Source organism: Pongo abelii, chromosome 4, assembly GCF_028885655.2.
Source record: "Pongo abelii isolate AG06213 chromosome 4, NHGRI_mPonAbe1-v2.0_pri, whole genome shotgun sequence".
NCBI lineage: Eukaryota > Metazoa > Chordata > Mammalia > Primates > Hominidae > Pongo > Pongo abelii.
Window position 1 is genome coordinate 130694746 of NC_071989.2, and position 24061 is coordinate 130718806.

The 24061-nt window shown below is 40.5% G+C and overlaps 1 protein-coding gene across 5 annotated transcripts in view; it reads left to right on the forward strand.

Annotated features, from left to right (window-relative positions):
• SNCAIP (synuclein alpha interacting protein) overlaps window positions 1-24061 on the forward strand; it is a 147753-nt gene that overhangs the window by 116520 nt on the left and 7172 nt on the right. For 3 of the 5 annotated variants that reach the window (XM_024247116.3, XM_063724237.1, XM_063724238.1), the window contains 4 exons: window positions 6092-6217; window positions 10018-10187; window positions 15157-15249; window positions 15880-16951. In XM_024247116.3, the coding sequence (XP_024102884.1) occupies window positions 6092-6217; window positions 10018-10187; window positions 15157-15249; window positions 15880-16951 (1461 nt within the window). Of the gene's footprint in view, window positions 1-6091; window positions 6218-10017; window positions 10188-15156; window positions 15250-15879; window positions 16952-18270; window positions 18342-24061 lie in introns of all 5 variants that reach the window. The other 2 variants (XM_054555874.2, XM_054555875.2) reach the window with 1 other exon arrangement.

Sequence of the window (24061 nt, forward strand, 5' to 3'; positions counted from 1 at the left end):
GAAGAGCTGTGTCAAACGTTTGCTTCATGCTAGTGTCAATATTCAGGTTGTTATTTCAAGATGATATGCATCTTTTATGACCTAAAATACAGCTCTGAGGGGGGCAGTCCTGCAGTGCCCTTAGGAGATCATTCTTACCCAACTGGAAAATATAGAAGCCCATTAGAACTGCAAATGCTGTCCAGCCATCCTACATCCGCCACAGCCACTTATGTAACAGATAACCTGTGGAGATGCTGAACTTGGAACCATTACAAGCCTAATATTTTCACAAGGAAGACTGTTATTGAACAGTTTTCTAATGGATTCAGCATATGCAAGTTTTTCTACATCCAGCAGGCATTTGAGTGTGTCCTGGCTTTGTTTCTTCAGTAAATGCCCCTGGAAAGGATAGTACAGAGGAAAATTCCTCTCTTAGTTTATTTTAGCCTCTCTCTGCCCTTCATATAGATTCCTAAAGAATGGGCTCCACGTGACTCCCAATTTGTGTCCTTTTTCTTGTAAAAATTACCTTTAAAGACTCTAGTACCACAGGGTAGCCAACAGTTTTTAGTGGTCTCCTGAAGTGATAGATCCCTGGGTGATAGGAATTGATTTTCTTCATCTTGACACATGAAGTCTCAGAGGGTGCAATTATTTCATTGCCTGACTGTACCTGGCAGAACTAGCCACAGGGAATGTGAAGGTGGAAGCCTCAGGGACACCCGAGGAAAAAGCAGGGAGTGTCCTCGGATAGGCCTGCTTTGCTGGCCCTTGAGAAAGATGTTGCTGGCAAAACAATTGAGATGGAATTATCTCAATTCAAAGCTACTGCCTGTGTAACTTGGGCTGTTTTATTCAAACATGAAGGTTCAGATTGTCTCGTCCAGGCTCTCCCAGCACAGCTTCCTGCCCTCCACTGCTTGGGAGCCTCTGCCTGCCCTGCGCTGGTTATTAGTCCAGTGGGCTCTGTGTTACTTTCAACATCAAACCTGTGATTCCTTTTGTTTCTGAATCATTCATATGACTTTTAGTCACGAGATTCTTCTACAAAAACAATCTGCATCATGGCATTGAACATTTACTAAGAGCACCTTTGCCTACACTGTATTTATTATTCTGTACTTTAAATATTTGCCCTAGTGCAGATTTTTTTAAGGGCACTTTTTGAAAAAAGAAAAGACTCAGCAATTCTTGCAAATGGTCATGAGCAGTGGTAGACATGCTGGTGAGGGGGGTGTTCCCACAGGCTGTGTTATTGTTGTTTTCCCACAATTTACTTTAAAAAGGAAAAATATTCCCCTGTCTTTATTGTTTTGCTGTCATAGGGAAGTAAGTCAACAGTACTGAAAGTGCTGCGATCACAGATGAAAGCAAAATAGAAAAGTCTTTGATTAGCACACACACATCTGCTCTCCAAGTTCTGATCTTGACAAAGCATAACTGACACAGAGCCCTACAAACCCACAGACTGACAGGCAGTTAACTGTGATTTCTTTTACTCAAGGGGCACAAAGGGAGCATGTCCTTTACAGAGTCAGGGGTCATGAGGGAATGCGCAATTGTGGATATCCATACTCAAAAGACAGAAAACAGAGTCGTGAAGAACATTGGTTCATATAGCAAACTGTCTCCATTGTCATCCTAACCTTACCACTTACTAGTTCAATGGGTTAGATATTTTAATTTTTTTAAAAGAAAAGAGAGAGAAAATATAAGAATAGGTCTCCCTGGACCTCAGTTTCTTCATCTGTAAAATGGAGATAATAGAACCTTCCTCACAGTGTTAATCTGAGGACTAAGTGAGAAAAGCCACATTGCCCAACCCATACTAGGCACTAGATGAATGTCGGCTGTTATGACTATTGAATCTCCTCCAACTTATTGTTTTTATTCCTATCAATATTATTCAGTTTACTTATTTTACCATTGTATTGTATAGGAGAAACTTGCAAAGGAATTATTAAGGCCATAACCTATTTAATCAATTCTTAGATGCACTTTATTTCACGTTTTACCATCTTTTGATTCTACACATATCTTACAATACATGACATTATAAAATTATTGCTGACCTTTATTTTTTACATTTTTACATCTCAAAAACTGGAATAAATCTTATAATTGATGGCATATTAGATTTGATAATCTATGATCACAAAGCTAACTCCTTTAAAACATGGATTGCCACACACTATAGAGACTTTATTGATACCAGCAATAAACCTGTGACATACTTCTCAAGTACATTTTTTATTGGAATTTGTCCAGCAAATCTCATAAATCACATGAGATAATTGCCCCTTTAAACAACTTGCATTGCCCTTGGGAACACATAAAATACAATATTAAAACAGGTTACCAAAACAGCAGAAAATCCCCAGAAGAGGAAACTGCTGAGGAAAACTACATGAGAGGAGTTTTCAGTCAGTACATGAAGGTTGAATGGATAAATGGATATGTGGGTGGATGATGAAATGTAAGTTGGAGAGCCATTCTGGGAAACAAATGATACAGAAATCTTCATCCATGTAACTTCATTAGATATTCTCTGAAAGCAATACTTATGGGGAAATGAAGGTCTGAAGTTACATCCATCCTTTAACATCTCCTGCATGTAGATACACTGGCTGAAAGAACACACACTGAAGGGCTAAGAGGGGAGGGGGACACTATTACATATGTATCTAATCACATTAACAAGCACCCTCTTAGCTGGAGAAAAGTTTTGTCCTTCTTAGGAGGTGTTTTCCGATAGTCACTTTGAATGGTAGAACTGTGCATCTCCACAGGCATGGTCCCCAGAATCAGGGCAGGATTTGTCTGTGAGCAGATATTAAATATGCTTTTACCAAAACCAGAGACTCTAGCCATCTCCATGTCCCCCTCAAAAACCTTAAATGTCTGTTGTTAGAAGACAAGGTATATAGTCAACCCGTCATTTTGGGGAGTACTTCTCTGCATTGTATAATGGAAGATTTTGGTTTCCATGTCATATCTCAGTGGACGGGCCAATTGCACTTCTTATTTTAAATTCTTATGCTTATTCTTAAATTGTCCAACATAAAACCCAAGACTGGATTTGAGGTGCTAGGCAAAACCTTGTTCTGAACAGTCAAATAATGGTTCTTTCTTCATGTAAATCTTGCATATTGAATTGGTTAGAATCTTTCATTGTAAGGAAGAAGAGTTATCCATGCCTTCCTAAGAAGGGAAGGCAGGTTATTGTAACAATATAGGTTGAACCTGACTTGGAGGCCCCTCAGGGGCCAAAGTAACTTTTGGCTCACACAGACCATGTATGTCTTGTTCTCCCAGATTATCAAGCCCCTGAAAAGTCCGAGGTCCTAGACTCTCCCCACAGAATTCCACAATGGGAACATTCCCACTCTTATGAAGGGCAGTATTCCATTGCCTATAACCCCACTACTAAAACTAAAGCACTGTGATTTTAATAAAGGGCATTTTTTTGTGCATGCGGAATAGACATACCCCCCATAATATCGGGTCCTGGAAATATGGAATTACATCTAACAAGAAGATACATGTAAAGTGCTTCTCAGTATCTTGAACTCCTCCGAGCTTTACTTGCTAAAGAAAGAAGTCTCTAGAATATCAAGGAATACAGCAGGTCCTTAAATTAACCTGGTTTCTTTCAACATCATCTTCTTATAATGTTGATGAGAAGAAAAAAAACAGTTCCCAGCCAGGGCCACCGTCTCTGTGGAGTATGCTCATTCTGCACATCTCAGTGTGGGTTTTCTCTGGGTACTCCAGTTTCTCCTCACGTCCCAAAGATGTGCACATTAGGTGAATTGGTGTGTCTCAGTTGTCCCAGCGTGAGTGAGTGTGTGTGGGTGTGAGTGCACCCTGTGTTAGGGTGGTGTCCTGTCCAGGGATGGTTCCCGCCCTGTGTTCTGAACTTCCAGGATGGGCTCCAGCCACCCAAACCCTGACTGGAATGATCAGATAAATAATTATCTTACTTGTTTGTATTAGTCTTTCTTAAATGTATGTATAGCTCATATTTGTTTCAATGTTTCACTTTAGAAGTGTTTGGTCTTTATTTGGAAGTTTGGTGCTGTTTTTGTGACCAGAAATGTGTCATAGGAACTAAAATGGTAAAATTAGTTTCATTATACTTCATTTTGCTTAAAGTCGCAATTTCCAAGAACCTGTCCATGCCATCATATGAGGACTTGCTGTGTATCATTGTCCGCTCCCTCAGTTTTCTGACTTATAAAATAAGGCTTTTTGAATTGGATGATTCTTTAAAATCTCTCCCCTCCACATTTTTAGGAGTCCATGATTTAATATCATGAAGCAAACCAAATCACCACAAGTTTGAGAATGACCCATTGAAGAGAATTTGTTCTGCCTATGGTGGGTCCATCTATTTCACTGGTAGAGGTACCATAACCTGTCCTCTTGCAGCCTCCATGTCTGAGCCATTAACCTCAACCGGTTGGTTATGTCTTTTATCCTGAGATACTTCCATTCATCCAGATTTTTAAGGAGTTAAGATCATATGGTATAATCATCTATGTCCAATTAAAAGTAATCCAGTATTTTTCCCCTACCTAATTAGAAAAAAACAAAGGAACTGCTTTTACGTTATGCAAATGAAACATCACCTGCTGTGGTCCAAACATCAGCTCCAATTTTCTCTACGTTTTCCTTTGAAGAAGAGGACTAAGCATAGCAGCATATTCTTATCCAACTTCTAACTCCCAGCCATAGCTCCAGGCTCTGCTTCTACCTTATTCTCTAGGGACCCTTGAGGGTTTCAGTTTCTACCAGGTCTGTCTGCTTTTGCAGTTAACACTCACCCTGCTTTCTGGGATGCCTTCTTAGAAGGTTGTAGGCATAGATTACATTGTTCTCATCATGCTCTTTAGGGGTCTTACTCCCTGGTGCTCATTTAGAAAAAGTGTGGTGCAAATGTTCAGTCTGTCCCTGATGTCACAAATACCTTCATAAACAGCACCCTGTTCCCCAACATAAGGGGTGAAACATTAAAGGATTTGGCTGTTTTTATCCAACATTCCTTTAGCAGATTAGTTGGCATGTTCAGAAGATGAAGGCAAATTTAATCCAGAAAAGTATAAAAGTTCATGACCAGTCCGAGCAAACAACTGGAAAAAAAAATCCTTTAAAAGGCTAAGAAGAAAGAAGTTCAAGGTTATTTCAAACACATGATCATCTTTTTAAATGTCAAATTCCACCCACTAAACTTCATGCTGTTGTTTTTACCACTCTCATATTTTTTTAACTTTATATTTAATTCTTCTATTTTAAAACAGTGAAATCCCATCCCCCTGCTTTCTCCAAAGGCCAAGCATAACATGAAAATACCACAAAACACTCAGTGGGTAAAATGCAAACAGATTATGACAACACATACTGTGACTGCTCTATGCCTTGCTTTTGAAAGGTTTGCGTTCCAAGCTTTTGGTTCCCTTCCTTTAACATGAAAGAAGAGAAATCTTTGCCTTAAGACACCACCAACACTTGGTCAGAAAGTCAAGAGGGTCCTGGTTTTATTTCAATGAACTTATCTTACGCTTGGCAACTTAAGGTATTTACCTGTTTTTTATAAGCCTGTTGATTGCAGGAGGTATGGATTATAAAGGCATGGTTGAAGAATTATAAACTTAAAAGCAGAAGCTAGTTCTCAATAGTTCAAGGTTTTATGGTAACATTCCTGAAGCCTACAGGCAGTATAACACAGCAGCAAGAACATTGCCTTGGGAGCCTTGGAATCAAAAGACATGGATTCTAGTTCCAACTTTGGATCTGTCTAACTGTGTGCCTTGGACAAGGCACTCAATCTTACTACAAACCTATTTTCCCATCTATAGAATAGATAAGTAAAATAAGAGCGCTTCCAAGGGAACTTCCTGCTCTTAAAATTCTCTATGCCATCCTCTTTCATTCATTTCAGTCAGAGATTCAAGGATTTTTCAATTCACATCTGAATGAGAATTTTCTCTTGCTATGGTAAGCATGCTTTTACTTAAGCTTCACAAATTAGAGTATTGTTTTCCTCTGTCTTTTTATCTGACTTCTCTGCAAGATACTACATGAATTCCAACTGTCTTTGTGTTTATAGGAAAAGATTCTTCTATGGCTTCTTCAGTTTATGCAAGAACAGGGCATCTCGTTGGATGAAGTAGACCAGGATGGCAACAGTGCTGTTCACGTAGCCTCACAGCATGGCTACCTTGGATGCATACAGGTACACAGTCCCTGCTGTTTTGCAATGAGAAATGAGTATATCAAATATTAAACAAAACATTAAAATTATGTTCACTAGGAGAATATCTGAATTAATTCACCTTTTGTATGGTTGTAGACAATAAGGAATTATTGCTCTATTTGTATTTCCAGAAATCCACACAAATGTAGGTAGGCATAAATATCCATAAGAGTTTCTCTTTCAGTGTCCCAGGGTGTTGAAAGGGACTTTTCCTGCTCCCTTATCACTGCTCTAAAGCCCCAGTGCTGAGGACAATAGACGTTAAATTTCCCCATGTTCTCAAGGCACCAGAGAAACCACTACCAGGCAGACATCTGTCTCTCAAGTGGCAGGCTGCTCTTCCCCTCACTAGTAAATTTCACCCTCCCAGGTATATGAAGAATAAGACATATTTTTCAGGAATGGATTAGAATTCTTTGTGGTAGGGAGTTGTAGGCTAGAGAGAGAATGCTGTGGTTCCCCCTTTCTCTGTAGTAGGACTGAGCTTCTCAAATGCATTCAAAAGGTCCAGAATTGGTTGGGAGTAGATTCAGATATTGATCCTCTCCACCCTTGGGCAGGCCACCCAGGGCCTTGATTGCCCAACCACTGCACCCAACAGCCTCAAGTAGCCTTATCTTTTTACCCTAACTTGCCTTCTAAATATTGTCGTATCCAGTATGTACAATGATGTCAAAAAGTTGGGGAGCCGAGCCACAGGAGAGGGGAAGGAGTCTCGTCCCCCTGCCCCAAGCCACATGAAGGGTGCTCCAAGAAAGCTCCCTAGAGAGTGTAGGGTTCCTATGGGAAGAAGAGGTGGCATCTCATCCCTCAGTTGAATGCAGAGCTGCATGAAGCTGGGGCAAACCCAGAGCTGCCATCCAAGTAGAGCATGGCAGGAAAGCCCAACAGGGGTCTCCAGGAGTCTGGAGTATATGTGAACATAAGACCCAATTGATCTTTCCACCTAGAAAATGTTGAATGCCCTCAGTGACAGAGCAAAAAGAGGGGATAGCTGAAGGAGGAGTAGCAGGTGGAAGAGGCATGACAATGTGAGGAAAGGAAAAGCTTTGCATTGGAAACAAAGTCAAAGTTTAGACTTGGTCTAGAATTTTATTTACAGACATAAATCATTATTACCAGAATCAGACCAATTATACCGTTATTATCATTGAAAGTGACCCAACATATATGGATTTATTCCCATATCTATATGATATATAGGATAGGGAAATTGTTAACATATGGTTGAAGGTCATGATTAGAGACAAGACTTTTACCTCATCAAGTTCATACAGTTCAAAAATATGTTATGGTATATAACATGTAATACACTTTCTACCTTTAAGAAAGCAGTACTCTTTTTTTTTGGCTTACACATGTGTTATTTTCCTATGTTGCAAACTCAATGTGCTCAGTTATTCAACAGGTACTTACTGAGGCCCTCCTGGGTGCAAGATAGATGGTATCCAAAACAGAAAACTGAGAGGTGAGAACCAGTTGCTCAGGAAGGTAGAGGAGACTTGGGAAATGACAGGAGAATATATGGGGAAACTATAAATATAAAAGGCAAGAGATTTATGAAAAGAAAAAGCAGAGATAATAGCAGAAATCTCTCTAGAGTGCCTACTCACGTGAAACTGCTGTTTGGAGAACTAACTTGATAGGAAATAGTCCAGATAGCTGGAAGTTTTTCTATTATTGTTGGCAAAGTGTGCATCTTCTAATTTAAGGCATCGAGTTTTTAAAAGAGTGATATGAAATTGGAGAGTATAGGAGAGAAATTTAAATTCTTAACAGGTTCTGGAGAAATATTAAAGGAGTAGCATTTTTTTGTAAAGGAAATATGATTGAATAAATATTGAAAAATATGCTTTTCTATTTAACAAAACACTCTAATATTTAATAGTCTTGAAGCAAACTTTTAATCAGCTAAGAAATGACTAAAGCCAAAGAAAGCCAGCTGATATCACTATGTGAGATTTTAGTTATTTTTCTTTCTAATATGTGAAGAGAGACAGTCTTTCCTTTTAGAGCGTTCATCACTCCACTTACACACAAATGATATTTTTGGCACTGGGTACCATGGAAGTGGAAACTTGGATAATCTTGGAAGGGGGCCTGTCCACTGGGTGTGAAATTTAAAGAAAAAGAAAAGATAAGAGACTGAGAGTGAGCAAGGGACCCTATGAGGTGAGGAGGGGACTGAGTAAGGAAAACAATGGAAAGAAAACTGCAGAGGTCAGGGTCAAGGGGGAGTAATAACAGTGTGTGTTTATATTGCATCTCTTCAAGAGCTCTGAGAGCTCAATACTAACATGGTCTCTGTGATACTCCTGTGAGGTAGGTGGCAATGGCTTTGTGGTGAGTTGACCTTTCATGGTGAGTGATCATAAACCAAAAGGAAAACGAAGCTCCTTAATGACCTCTCAGTCTAAGTAGTCTAAAAATTTAAATACTACAACTATTGCTTAGGGGAAAATACTATCTACTACCCAAATTAATCCAGGTTTGAAGTCTCATCATGATATTATCAAAGAATCTATCAGATTGTAGTGGTTGATTAATATTGATGTAATAACTTTTTGTGGAATCTAATAATATCACAGTATGGACATAAAACAGTCTGGATTTTTTTAAATTATTAATTTCAACCATGTTCCATCAAATTTCTCTCTCTCCACAACTAATGATACCTTGGCCAGATTCCATAACTTTCTCCTTTCTTATGACTATTAAAATTTACTCCAAGTCACTTTAAAATCTCAGTCTTACTTCTGATTCAAAGCATTCTTCTTCCCACCCAGACTAGACTCAAGATTCAAGGGACTTGGAATGGGAGTGAGACATGCCTTTTTACACACCATTTTAGTTCCTATCCCCCTATCTCTTCTGGGCTGCAGTGTCAAGGACAAGAAGGAGGTATGAAGAGAAAAAGTCCAATATCTCTTTGCTTAACTGGGAAAGGCATGCAACCTCCCTGAAAGTTGTCCCTGCTTCTTTGGCTGGCTGTGGTCACTGATGCCCTCTGTGGCAACCTTCAGATGCTGGCTCTCCAGTGAGTGCCATGGGTGGGGTCTTCAGAGGGCCCTCTGGAGCCTTCCCCTCCTCCCCCATACAGTTCTCTCCACCTCTGGGGCAGCCTATTGCCAATCGTAGCCATAGAACCCTCTCCTCATTAAAGGGGTGATAAGAAGCTCACACAAAGCTTTCTTCTACAAAGCCTGCTCAATCCACAGACATGCCTTTACCATAGCCCATTGTGGGAGGGTGGGAGCTGCTTCACAGCCTCCCCACTCTCAGCCATGTCATTTGTCTCCAGTTCTTTTTATTCCTGATCAGGTGGGCTCAGCAACAAATAAACAGGTGTTATTCCAAAACCAATTACCAGAGACCAAATCCAGTTACTAGAGCCCAGGCAAATGAGAACAGGTAAGATTCCAGTCTCCCCCTCTTACAGGCATCTCTGACTATGAGTGATTCTCTTGGAGCCCAACCATGACAAGAGACAGAACTCCCCACCACAAAGACTGCACTGCATATCTCATAAAGGAGAGCACACTATGGACAGCCTCCTCCTCTCCTTCCCAGCCCCCTCCTTATGTGGGCTTCGGGTGAGCATTGGTAGTAGTAGGACTGGCTCTGCTACGTCAGCATAGACTCTGAAGAGAGGTGTGTGATATTGACTGCTGAAAGGCCCCTAGAGGCTCTCTTCATACTATTCAACATTCTGTTACAGTCATTAAAAAATAATGTCTACAGAGATGTCCTGATACACATGTCTCTTCATTTTCTGACAGACTTTGGTTGAATATGGAGCAAATGTCACCATGCAGAACCACGCTGGGGAAAAGCCCTCCCAGAGCGCTGAGCGGCAGGGGCACACCCTGTGCTCCAGGTACCTGGTGGTGGTGGAGACCTGCATGTCGCTGGCCTCTCAAGTGGTGAAGTTAACCAAGCAGCTAAAGGAGTAAGTGGCCTGTTGGTTCCATGAGAACCAAGTCTAACTCATTATTGTTGTCCTTAGGCTTCAGCCCCATGCTGTGCTAAGCACTCTTCTTTCCAGTTGTACAGGGAATTCCTAGCATTCTCCTCTTCTATTCTTCCATCCGAAGTTCTCACAGCCGGTGTTCATGCTGAAGATGCCATCTCTGCAGAGGCAAAATGATGTCTAAACAGTAAAGTGTACAGCAAGCTCCCAAAGCAGGGAATTTAAGCCAGTGGACAAGGCGAGAGAGCCTCTCTCTGTGTTCACAACTCAGGGCCAGATTACAGAGCGCTGGAAGCACTCATAGGCATCATCTCCAAACTTTTGTCCTTAATATTTTAGGAAATCATAAAAAACATGAGAGAGAGGAAAAGGCTAGAGATGGACCAATTACCCAGTTTTCTCAAAGAGAAAAATGTGTGGGAGAAATTACAGATAAATAACTTGGTGACTATCACCAGCAAATTTCTTATAAAAATTAATCAGATGATTCATGAATCCTCATAATAAAAAATAGTGCTCAGTCAGCATGAAGTTACTTAAAACACTCCACGACTAACTACAGTCAGTTCTTCCCTTGATAAGATTATTAAACTGGTACCAGTGCATGACTGGGTGTCAGGGAAGTATTTCTGGGAGATTGTCATAATATGTTTAGAGAAAGAGGTCCCAGATGAAAGGTCATCAGGTAGGTCTCTGGCTAGTTGAAGGACCAAGGAGTTAACACCTGCCTGAAGGGATCCAAGGTCAGCCCTTGAAAAGCTCACCCATTAAATACAGTTTCCAGATTGGGGAGGGTTTCCTGAAAATCAGTCAGTATTCAAAGTAATGTTGACAGATTAGGAGGGTAAATCTTAAAAATTAAATTTTAGAGGGCAAATAGTCTTACCTTTAAGTTTTACACACACACACACACACACACACACATTTTTTTCTGAATACAGCTGTACCCTAGAACTTAAAGTATAATTTAAAAAAAAAGAAAAAAACCTTGGTTGGGTGAAAGATCTCGATTAATTAATTATAATCCATGCAACAATATGACAAGGCCTTGGACCCTCTGCCTCTTCTCTAAGCTTAGGGAAATCTCCCTTCTCTCTCTTCTTCCACTCTTTTGCCTTCAAGCTACAAGTCTCTGTGCCCCTCTACCCCTCCCCCTGTCAATACTAGAATAATTTCTTTAATGAGTTTAGACTTCTAGAAAAAATAAAATTTGAAACTTGAAAAACTGCCAACCATCCTTTGCCTAGTTACATAAACTTCCCCAAGTTAGGTGAGCTAGGTAAACTTCAAGGTCTCAACGTAATCACAGAGAAAATGCACACAAATTAATAACTCAGTAAGCTGTCTTCCCACAGTGAACACACTGTGCAAATGCCTTTATGAACATGTGTAGATATTTTGAAAAAACAAGTTCCTGGAAAAGGAATTGCTAGAGCAAAAGACATACATATTTAAAATGTGGATAGATGTTAACTAATCTTTCCAAAAATGCTATACTAATGTCCACTCCCTCAAGTAATGTATGGACATATCCATAAAGAGGAACTTTAAAATGATCCAATGGAATGTTTTTTCTAAAGGTTCATACTTAGAGAAGGGATCACAAAACATCCTCCTTCTTGTTCATAGCATGGAATCTACAAAACTTTCACGAGCTACAATCGCTGTTTTATTGGTGAACTGCTCAAAGTCAAAGTCTTGGCTGCTTTCTCAGTTGGTGATCCTGGGATAAAGTACACATATGTACTAGCAGACTGCAGTCCTTCAGTTGTCTCCAGAGCAGAATGCTGTGGACAGCTATAGTTGGGCCAGTGACAAGATGAACTAAGAGAGGCTATGTTGTATACCTTAGTCTTTTACCTACTGTATATCTCAGTGAAGTTGGCAAAACTAAAAATGAATGGAGAAATCAACTTGGTACAGCCACAGTACACTGTGCCCTTCAGGTTCCCAGACACCAATAACGTAGACAAGGACAGGAGAGAGGATGGAAAACGCTAGTCTTCCCAGTCCAAAATTCTGGGGGAAGACAGTCTTCAGTGCCTTTTCCAACCTTCAGCAACTCCTCAGAGTTAATAAACATACTTAATATTTAGAAATGGCAACCTTCAGCTCTGCTGATGTGCTAATCAACAAGCCTAGGTATTATGGGTATCCCCCTCAAAAAAGTATGTGGGAATGTGACCTTATCTGGAGACAGCACCTTTACAGAAGTTATCAAGCTACAGTGAGGTCATTAGGGTGGGTCCTACTCTGACTAGAGTCCTTATAATAGGAGAACATTTAGACACAGACATGCACACGGGGAGAATACCCGTAAACATGCAGGCAGGGATCAGGATGTGCATCTGCAAGCCAAAGAATGCCAAAGACTGCCAGCAAACCATCAGAAGCTGGGAGAGAAGCAAGGAACAGCTTCTCCTCACAGCCTTCAGAGGGAGCCAACCTGGCCAGCACCTTGATCTCAGACTTCCAGCCTCCAGAGCTGTGCGATAATAAACTTCTATTGTCTAAGCCAAGCAGTTTGTGGTACTTCCTTAACAACAGCCCTGTCAAACTAATACAGTGGCCATCTGCCCATATATTTTCTTTTCTACAATTAAAGCTGATGAGTTCTTCCTGAGGGCTACTATAGAATCCAGAGAGTAGTCTTCCTTCTCCATTCATACCTGAGATTCAAGTTGTCAGTCAACCCAATTACCCCAAAATATTTTTCTTGACTGTGTCATAATTCACTTAAAGACACATAATAAGGCCTTTAAAAGCAGACTCTAATCTTTCTTCATCTGTTTTATCCCCTCAATAAATATTTTTCTTAAAAACATGTGACTTGCAATACCAGCTAGCAAAGTGGGAAAAGTAGAATGTTTTTATGTGTTTTTAGTTTTTATTTTTTTCATTAGACCAGAATCAGCAAATTATAGACTGTGGACCAAATCCAGCCCATCAGTTGTTTTCATAAATAAAATGTTACTGGAACACAGCCACACACATTCATTTGTCTATTGTGTAGGACTGATTTCATGCTGCAAAGGCAGAGTTGAGAAGTTGGGATACAATTGTATGGCTCACAGCCTAAAATATTTACTATTTTGCCTTTAAGAAAAAGTTTGCTTGCTGGTTCCCACATTAGACAATTACATGTCAGTAGGTAAGTCTGGAAGAATGAGTGAGATAAAATGAGATCACAGACTTCTCTGGTCTTAGTGATGAAACGTTTGGACTAAAACTGATAGCTTCTGAGAAAAACAAAGTGCTTGGAGCTTATAGAAGGGTATTAGCAGAATCTGATCTCTCATAATTAGATTTAGGCAGCTAATGGTTGCTGAGTATATGCAGTGACACTCAGCAGGGAGAACATTGGGCCAATATCTGAAGTACAGCAGTCATTTTAAGAATATTTATGATATGTTTATTTAGTTATATGTCCTGGCTCATGAGAGCTGCTGTCATTTTTTTCTGCTAATTGTATTATTATAACAGTTTTCTATTGCCCTGTAACAAATTACCACAAGATTAGCGGCTTAAAACAGCATCAAATTTATCTTACAGTTCTGTGGGTCAAGCCAAGCTAGGCGGAACACATCTGTAGTCCCCACTACTTGGGAAGCTGAGGAGGGAGCATCACCTGAGCCAGGGGTTCAAGTCCAGCCTGAGCAGCATAGCAAGACCGTGTCTCTAATTAAATTTTTTTAATTAAAATTTTTAATTAAAAAATTTTTTAATTCAAACAATTTAGGAAAAGTAAATATAACATTTTGAAGTATATCCTTCTATATTTTTTCTATATTTATATATATACATATACATATATACACATATATATATACACACACACACACACACATATATATATATACACGTGGGAAAGGCAGAGTTAGTTTTCTTAAAAATGAGATTACAAGGTCAGGAGATCGAGACCATCCTGGCTAACACGGTGAAATCCCATCTCTACTAAAAATACAAAAAATTAGCCAGGCATGGTGGCGGGTGCCTGTACTCCCAGCTACTCAGGAGGCTGAGGCAGGAGAATGGCGTGAACCCGGGAGGCAGAGCTTCCAGTGAGCCAAGATAGCACCACTGCAGTCCGGCCTGGGTGAAAGAGCGAGACTCCAACTCAAAAAAAAATGAGATTACAGATGCTCCTAAATTTACCGTGGGTTTACATCCCAATGAACACATCACAAACTGAAAATATCATAAGGTAAAAATGCATTTAATACACCTAACCTGTAGAACATCATATCCTAGCCTAGCCTACCTTAAGCGTGCTCAGACCACTTACATTAGCCTACAGTTGGGCAAAATCATCTAACACAAATTGTACTTTATGATAAAGTTTGAATAGCCCATGTAATGTATTGACTACTATACTGAAAGTGAGAAAGAATGGCTGTATGGATACTCAAAGTACAGTTTCTACTGAATCCATATCACTTTGTCACCACTGTAAATTTGAAAAATCACAAGTTAAAGTATAGTAAGTCAGAGATTGTATACTGCAAATAGTATTTTGTAGTTTCCTTTTTTATTTAATGAAAGTAAAGTATACTTCACATATACATATTTATATATATGAAACTATGCTTTATATCTACATTATATAGACATAATTAGGAAGACTTTCTATGTCCATAGATACTCAAACATATTATCATTTTAATAGCTGTCATTATAGAAATAATTATAATTTGTTCACTCAGACTTACTGATAAGCATTTAGGTTACTTATAGTTTTTCATTAATATTGACAATACATATCTTTTTGGGGTACTTTTGATTGTTTCCTTAGGAAAATTTCTGAACTGTAAGGATGAATATTATGCACATTTTAAGGCTTTTGTATTTATTGCAACTCACTGGAAATTATTATGAAAAAAATTATACACCCTAATTTATAGCAGTAGCCAGTATCAGAGACCTCATGTGTTTTGGTTGTTTTCCCCAGACAAACAGTAGAACGTGTCACGCTGCAGAACCAACTTCAACAATTTCTAGAAGCCCAGAAATCAGAGGGCAAGTCACTCCCTTCTTCACCCAGGTAATACCAGCACATTGTTGTTTAGCATTCTTAAGTATCCTAAATTGTTAAGCCTTCTTCTGAACTTTCTTTGATATATTTTAAGAGGATGACAACAGAAAACATTTTCTTCTTATAAAGAGGAATAAAAATGAGAAATCACAGTGAAAAAGGCACTGGACCTAGAGTCTGAAGACCTACTCTATTCTCTGATTCTGCTATTTCTTCATTCCACGACTATAAACAAGTCACTTACTCTTTTGTAAGAATTGAATCTTTCAATTCTTCATCTGTGAAGTGGGAATAGGAGATATATATTATATATATATATATATATATATATATATAGCTTGATAAGTTTATTGAAAATGGAATTAACTGAGAAAATTTATGCAAAATTGACGTATAAACAGTAAAACAGACAAATTTAGTAGTCATGGTAGTTATAGCCGAAGGCATAAGGCACCTTATAGCTGATACTACGGAGTATTTGCACATTGTTTCGAAAATAAATTATGTACTTGTCTGTATTCTGTTCTTATTTACTTGTACATTATTAGTGGCAGTAAAGACCATGTAGTGAGTGACTTGTGGCTGAGTCATTTCAACCCAGTAGGAAATCATCTCATATGTCCTTCATCTTCTTTTTAGTTCACCGTCCTCACCTGCCTCCAGAAAGTCCCAATGGAAATCTCCAGATGCAGATGATGATTCTGTAGCCAAAAGCAAGCCAGGAGTCCAAGAGGGGATTCAGGTTCTTGGAAGTCTGTCAGCCTCCAGCCGGGCTAGACCCAAAGCAAAAGACGAAGATTCTGATAAAATCTTACGCCAGTTATTGGGAAAGGAAATCTCAGAAAATGTCTGCACCCAGGAAAAACTGTCCTTGGAATTCCAGGATGCTCAGGCTTCCTCTAGAAATTCTAAAAAGATCCCACTGGAGAAGAGGGAACTGAAGTTAGCCAGGCTGAGACAGCTGATGCAGAGGTCACTGAGTGAGTCTGACACGGACTCCAACAACTCTGAGGACCCCAAGAATACCCCAGTGAGGAAGGCTGACCGACCAAGGCCACAGCCCATTGTAGAAAGCGTAGAGAGTATGGACAGTGCAGAAAGCCTGCACCTGATGATCAAGAAACACACCTTGGCATCAGGCGGACGCAGGTTTCCCTTCAGCATCAAGGCCTCCAAATCCCTGGACGGCCATAGCCCATCTCCCACCTCAGAGAGCAGTGAACCAGACTTAGAATCCCAGTATCCAGGCTCAGGGAGTATTCCTCCAAACCAGCCCTCTGGTGACCCTCCACAGCCCAGCCCTGACAGCACTACTGCCCAGAAAGTTGCCACAAGTCCCAAGAGTGCCCTCAAGTCTCCATCTTCCAAGCGCAGGACATCTCAGAACTTAAAACTGAGAGTTACCTTTGAGGAGCCTGTGGTGCAGATGGAGCAGCCTAGCCTTGAACTGAATGGAGAAAAAGACAAAGATAAGGGCAGGACTCTCCAGCGGACCTCCACAAGTAACGAATCAGGGGATCAACTGAAAAGGCCTTTTGGAGCCTTTCGATCTATCATGGAGACACTAAGTGGCAACCAAAACAATAATAATAACTACCAGGCAGCCAACCAGCTGAAAACCTCTACGTTGCCCTTGACCTCACTTGGGAGGAAGACAACAGATGCCAAGGGAAACCCTGCCAGCTCCGCCAGCAAAGGAAAGAATAAGGCAGTAAGTGCTATTTGGAGAATATTCTTTTTTTTCCTTCAAATGGATTATGTTGTTCCTAATACTACAGATTGTGGGCCCACACTACCTTGAGAGAATCCCCAGGAAAAAAAAAATCCAAATGGATGCATGAAAAGCCAAATTCATGTGTCTAATGAGACATGTCATGTTAGATACATACCCCTTGCTCTTCTTTTGGAAAATACTCTAAGAGAGAAAGGTTAAAAAAAAACATAAGAGATTATATTCTGGCCGCTAAATTTCCCTAAATGGCATAATCTTTAGGTGTTGGGGTCGTAGACTTGGAGGCATTTCTGCAAGATGAAACCACCAATTAGCGCAAGTTCAGTCCTGCATTGGCACTGATTTTGTCCCAAGGAAGAGTTTGTTCTCTTCATGTGATGGGATAGTTTATTCTCAGGCCCAATTAAAAAGTACATAAATAGATGCTCTATTGCCAAAGACTTAACTACACAACTTTGAGATGACCTTTGAAATGAATACACCACAGGGACCTCCACATAGGTATTTTACAACACAGACTCCTAAGTGTTGATTGGAGCCTATAGGAGCCTGAAGTGCTTGCCAGTCCACAGGGGATGGCAGAGAATGCCATGAACTACATTTTATAATTGCCTTCATTGGAAACCCATGCACTATAATCTGTGATTTATATCCAGTGGATAAGAGATATGAACATCTTTTTAGGCAATGTTTCCTGCAAGCTTTGAGCTTGCCATGCCATTAAAAAATGGTATAGCAGCCAAAATGCAAAACTCTCTGTGGAATGGAATGACCTAGATCATTCTCCATGTGATCCAGATAAACCACCCAGTGGAGCTGCAGAATCTTTGTAATTTATCATTGGCTATAATGTTAGAATCCCATTACAATGAGGTCTAAGTACTGTCCAAATTCTTTTTGCGGTACCAAAATCAAGTTTTAGTGAGTATTTCTCTAATTAATTGAACACCAAATTTTAAATTATATATCAATTTCCTCTGTAAATTGTCCTTGTTATAGAAGACTATATCATGTATTTGTTTCAGCTAGAAAAGGCATACTTGTGCCCAAAACACCAGACCTTTTGGGTTAAATGTGTCAAAACTTAAGTCACTCAAATCAAACTTTTCCAGGTAACTTACTGGGTTCTGCTGCTCAGTAGTAAAAGAAGAATCATCTCAGTTGCCCATGCTCCTTAAAGTGCATACTAAGCCACTGTCCTCTAATCTATCTTCCTGCATGCTTCATGTTTACTGGGACTTGTGCATGTGCTGAGCTTGTTGCATGTTTTCAGATGATTTTTAATTGCACTTCTCTAGGAAATGTACAGCAGCTGCATCAATCTTTCCTCTAACATGCTGATTGAAGAGCATCTGCATTACGACGCACGGTACGTGGTGCTAGGAGATGTGTTGTGTGGCATTGACATGCTTTGCTTTGAATTGCATGAGCTTTTAAATCATGGACTTGGAGCACCTTTCATCAGGGATAACACAAAGGAAGAAGAAAATTACAACTATTCCCCCAAGTAGAAGCAGGCACTGATGTAATGGTAACTAGGTCTTAGGTCGCTAGTCTGCAGGCTTTATTCCAGTGTCAGCCAGAAGAATCTGCTCAGTTCACAAACTTTTGCTGTATTTCCTAGTTGACTTTGGCTTTCAATCTTTGTTTTAATGGAGTCAAGTATTAAGAAAGTATTGAAATTAAATTTCCTGTCATGGTGGAGTGAGTCAGCCTCCAATCAGAACTGGAACTTTGAAACAGAGCTTTAATTTTATTTCAGTGCTGATTACAAACCAAAAGCTCCTTTTATTACCATTTTGCTGATCTCAGGAGAAACAAGGCCTTGCCATTCTGAAATTTCTCTATGTTAGCATTATGAACATGATTTCAGTCCATGAGCCAGGTTTATGAGTGCCCGCTAATAAAACAAGGGCCTTTCTCAAATAAGACGTTTACAATTCAAAATGCATGGACTACATAACACAGAAAGGAGAGAATCAAGTCCCCAGTGGCTGGGCCACTTCCTTGGACAAAGTTCTTCTGCAGCATAGCTTTCATTTCCCTGTGGGATGAAACCAGTCTGCCTTAATTGGTTTATTTCAGAAGAGTTACATCCCTAAACCCATTTTAAAAGACTATCACTTTTTTTTTTTTTTTTTTTTTTTTTTAAGACAGAGTCTCCCTCTTGTCACCCAGGCTGGAGTGCAGTGACACGATCTTGGCTCACTGCAACCTCTGCCTCCTGGGTTCAAGCGATACCTGCCTCAGCCTCCCGAGTAGCTGGGATCACAGGCCTGTGCCACCACATCTGGCTAATTTTTGTAATTTTAGTAGAATGGTGTTTTGCCACGTTGCTCAGGCTGGTCTCAAACTCCTGGCCTCAAATGGTCCACCTGCCTCAGCCTTCCAAAGTGCTGGGATTACAGGTGTGAGCCACTGCACCCAGTCATAAAAGACTATCACTTTTAAAATATTTAAACGAATTGAAAAATTATAACATGCCATTCAGCACCTTCCAAAATCCTCCAAAGCATGCATGTGGGTTGGTGGATGGGTGGGTGTTGGTGTGGGAACAAAGCTGAGACATCTGCTGTAATAGGATTACAAAAATCAGAGCACAAAATGAGGTTATGGGGCTACTCAGTTATCTGATGCTAGGTTAACACTTTCCCTCTCTAAGCTTAAGGAAAAGTCCTTCTAAAGGCTCAGTTTAGATTCACTGGCTTTACTTATTAACAGAGTTTAATTTCAACAATAAATACTTAGAAACCCCAAAATAAAAATATTAAATGTATTTAAATAAGCATCTTGACCCCTTCTCCTCATTACCCTGTAAATTAACCTATACTTTATCATGGTTGTCATTTGGCATGTGTTTCCATAGGAAGTGGAAACCTTAGTTCTTTCATGCTAGAAAGGAGAGGTTTCACTCACTCATAATCACACACAGACAGAGAGAACTAGGCCGGTTCACTCCTGAGATAAAACAAGAATGGATCTCTCTGGCTGAAATAAAGATTCCTCTGATAAATTAAGACTAGAGTGGGAATGTGGGCCTGAAAAATACCTAGGCTTGCCTCATTTTGCCTGTGGGACCCCACTGCAAGAAGGAAAGGAGCTAAAGTGTTCATCTCTCAGCTATGACTCCAAATCTTGGCCCCAAAATTTGCTTGACCACCAAATGGCTCCTCTCAGGTAGCAGGGATGCCCAGAGTGGTATGACTTTGGAAGCCAGTGGCAGTCATTGGGTTGGAGTTGGGGCCAAATGCTGTTGCCTCTACATGGCCCTATCAGCATATCCCTGGGGAAAAGAGTGAGGCAATGGATCCTGGTTCCAGGAATACATTGGAATTCCATTTTAGTTAAAGGAAATTGTTATTTTTTTCTGATAAAGGAAAAATAGGGACAATAAATGTAACATTTTAAAGAATGTCTGCTCTGTGAGGGCTCTGTTTGCTATTTATTTTTCTAAATTGGTCACAGCTTGATGGCAAAAATCTAAATTTCTTTTCAATGCCCTTTAAAATTAGATTCAACTCTATTCCTTTGAGCAGCATCCCCAGTGTGATTCAACTGCAGAGAATCACTTGGTTTATAACAAGCAGATTTATCTTTACTTTATCTTACAAAAGGCAAGTTGTTTTTAAGTTATTATAACTCCAAGGAAATGTTTGCAATTACTTGTCTTAAAATGCCAGTGAAACATTCGTTTCCCAGAGTTTAAGTCCATCTGAGATCTTTAGGGCACAAAGTGAGCATTGATTCCAGCTACTGATAGGCAAAAGGGCATAATCCCTGGCCACCACCAGTAACACCCACTTTGACCACAGTGGCACAGTTGCCTGAGGGGTTAGGAAACACCTAATCCTAGCACCAGCATTAGCATAGAGTCCTTAAAAATCATAAAGCAATAAACACCATTAGTGTGCGTTTTACTGCCAAGGTATTAGCCACACTGGGAACTTTATACTGAGAGCCAAGAGCTGGTATCAAATATTTTGCATAGATCTTAAGGTTGTTCAGCAGCCACTTCAAAGAGACTGGTCTGCTTCGCCAGTAGTGAGATGACATCTGCTATGGTAATGGTCATCTGCTGTGCCCATTAGAGCATCAGAGTTTAGGGTATCACTCCCCCACCCGTAACACACACAAACACACATTTCTGTCCTTATTGCCAGGACATCATACTAAACAGAAAAAGGAACAAAGATGTGGAAGACATTGGGAAGTAAAGGTGAGGCCCTGGCTGAAACCTGCTCCCAACCAGAGCATATCCTCAGCCCCACTAAAAAGCATTTCCAGAATCCTGATGGGAAAATGCAGCCAGTGCAACAAGACCCTGGTGCTGCTGAACAAATGTGTCCTTGCCCTCATTCTCTATATATTATCAAATAACCATATTTTAATCTTGCTTTCATTTTTTGACCTTAAAATGTTAACATTATTTTTAACTCATATGCTTGATTCTTGAAAGGATAATGATAAACCTACTCAATCATGTAGGTGTGTTACCAAACTATGTAATATATGTTGAGTGCATCCTTCCAGAGACAGACAAATCTTACCAATGCAACAGTTCAGAAAAGTTTGTTAAAGTGCTGTTAATGAAAAAGTATTTAGTAAAGTAGTTGATGCTTAACACTATAGACATTTGAGTTTTTGCTCAGAAACTGTAGTTTCATGTTGTTTCTGTTTTGTTTTGTTTTTGAGAAAGGGTTTTACTCTGTCACCCAGGCTGGAGTGCAGTGGTGCAATCTTGGCTCACTGCAACCTCTGCCACCCAGGCTCAGGCAATTTTCCTGCCTCAGCCTCCTGAGTAGCTAGGATTACAGGCATATGCCACTACCACCCAGCTAATTTTTGTCTTTTTAGTAGAGATGGGGTTTCACCCTGTTGGCCAAGCTGGTCTTGAACTCCTGACCTCAGATGATCCACCTGCCTTGGCCTCCCAAAGTGTTGGGATTACAAGTGTGAGCCACCGCACCCAGCCTGTAGTTTCATGTTCTAAGCCCTGAACGGAAGTATAATTTTCTGTTTGCCTTTCTAACCTGCTGGCATCAGGCTCCATGCCCAATGAGCAAAAGTTGAAAGACAACAGCCAGGTACCTGAAGTTGGGTGATTGCCTCTGCTCCAGAAACCCTTAGCGCAGCACTGATCCTCCCAGCTCCCATGCTTCCCCAGGTACTCTGTGCTCTCCCACAGTGTACCCCCAGGTGCTCCGTGGTTCCTCCCCACCAATGCTTCCCCAAGTGTTCTGTCTGTGTCCCCACCCAACCTGGCCAACTCTTTCTCTCTCTCTCACTCTCTGTCTCTTTCCTGCCTCCTCATGCTTCCTTAGGTGTTCTGTGTTCTCTGTCCTGCCCACACCCACCTCAGCCTCGCCTATAGTTTCAAAGTATTTTCAGAAAGAAAACCCTCGTTTTATACTATGACTTGGAGAAGAGGAGGAGGCTCTAAACTTGAACTATTTCTTCACGTGAATTAAGTGACTGTTCCTTCTTTCAAATGTGCCAGGTTTGGGGGTTTCCATTGACCATTGCACAGTAGAATTACAGGGAATTGTCGCCAATAAGGCAGAGTCTTGTGTATAAAGAAAAAATGTCCATGTTATGAGAAGCCAGAATGATCATATCTTCCCAGTGTCTAAGCACAATTTAGCAAAGTATTTATAGAGGCTGGCAGAGTTCCCAAGATGGATGCACAAATGGGGTGTCTTTTCATAAGCTCCTTACACTGGGAAAAGGAGAAAGCAGATTGCACCACAAGAAGACAGTGAAACAGTTTAGTTAGCATCAAAGTATGATACGTTGAGACATAAAAAAGGCAGGGAAGACCCTCGTACTCTCTTAAGTCACTATTCCAGGGAGGCAGGAAATGAACGTGTGGAGTTTGTGAACACCCATGAACCAACAGTAGGAAGATAATAGGAAGAGAACTGCCTTGGATACCAAAATCTTCCCACCAGACCACTTGCTTTCAACAAGCCACTCCTGATTTAAGGATAGTCAGAAAACCTAAGGACAACTCACTTCTCCACCCCCACCCTCCTTTCCTTATTCCCCAAAGATCCAGTTTTGAATTGTGTGACCTCAAAGCAGATACATGTTCTATTAATGTCATATTTGCACCACACGTCTGCCACCACTAGAGGCATCTTTGTACATTAAAAGAACAGAGCCGGCCTGTATCTCTTAAGGCTGGAGTTTCAAAGAAGCAATAGGTTAGTTGAGTTTAAAAATACCAAATAGAGACTTTACACAGCCACTTTCCAGTGCCTTCAAGTATCCCTCCCCCAGCCAGTCACTGGTGCTCTTCGTTGCCATGCTGAGGACAGCGCGGATGGACTGTCTTCCCAATGCCACATCCCTGGATGGCCGGGCCACTCTTTGCAACTATTTTCAGCTCTAAGCCACACATTTTGCTCTGCCAGGATAAGGCCTGGTTCCTTCACTCAGGGAGATCATAATCAAGAGAGAATTAAAATAGGATTCAAGTAAAACGTGGCAAGCTCTGTGAAAAAGGCCTAAGAGCTTCACGAAAATAGCGACCCCCAATAGCACCTTTGTACTCCACGTGCACTCCCAGTGTCTTGCTTGGTGCCTGGTGCATGATGGAGACTTCACAGATATTTGGAGAGAGGCGGAGCTAGAGAGAGGAAAAGTGGAAGAAGAGAGAAAAATATAAATAAAAAAAGGACTGAGCCTATCTTCCCACAGCGGGGAAAAATGGTGTGTTCTTTATCAATTGGCCTTCTGGTCACAAGTCCACCTACCCACAGTGAGTTTCCATTTGGGCACTTCAAATACAAGTTTTCATGCCTTGAACCAGAATCCCATTTCTTAGTAGATGAGACTTATAGATGTGCTCTCAGTCAAAACTCTGAGGGAGATCACAGAAAACAGCAAGGTTTCTCTGTTTTGGTTATCAGCGGAAATGCCATGCGTGCCGTGGACCATTCTACATGGATGCTGTAAGTTGCTGTCTGGTCACCATGGACTGTGGAAATATGCAATCCATGCCTAGATGAGTCAGCAAGTTAGAACACTTGAAAAACTGTTATTTAAATTTAAGCTTTTTTTCTTTCCAATTTTGGTCACTCAGAATGT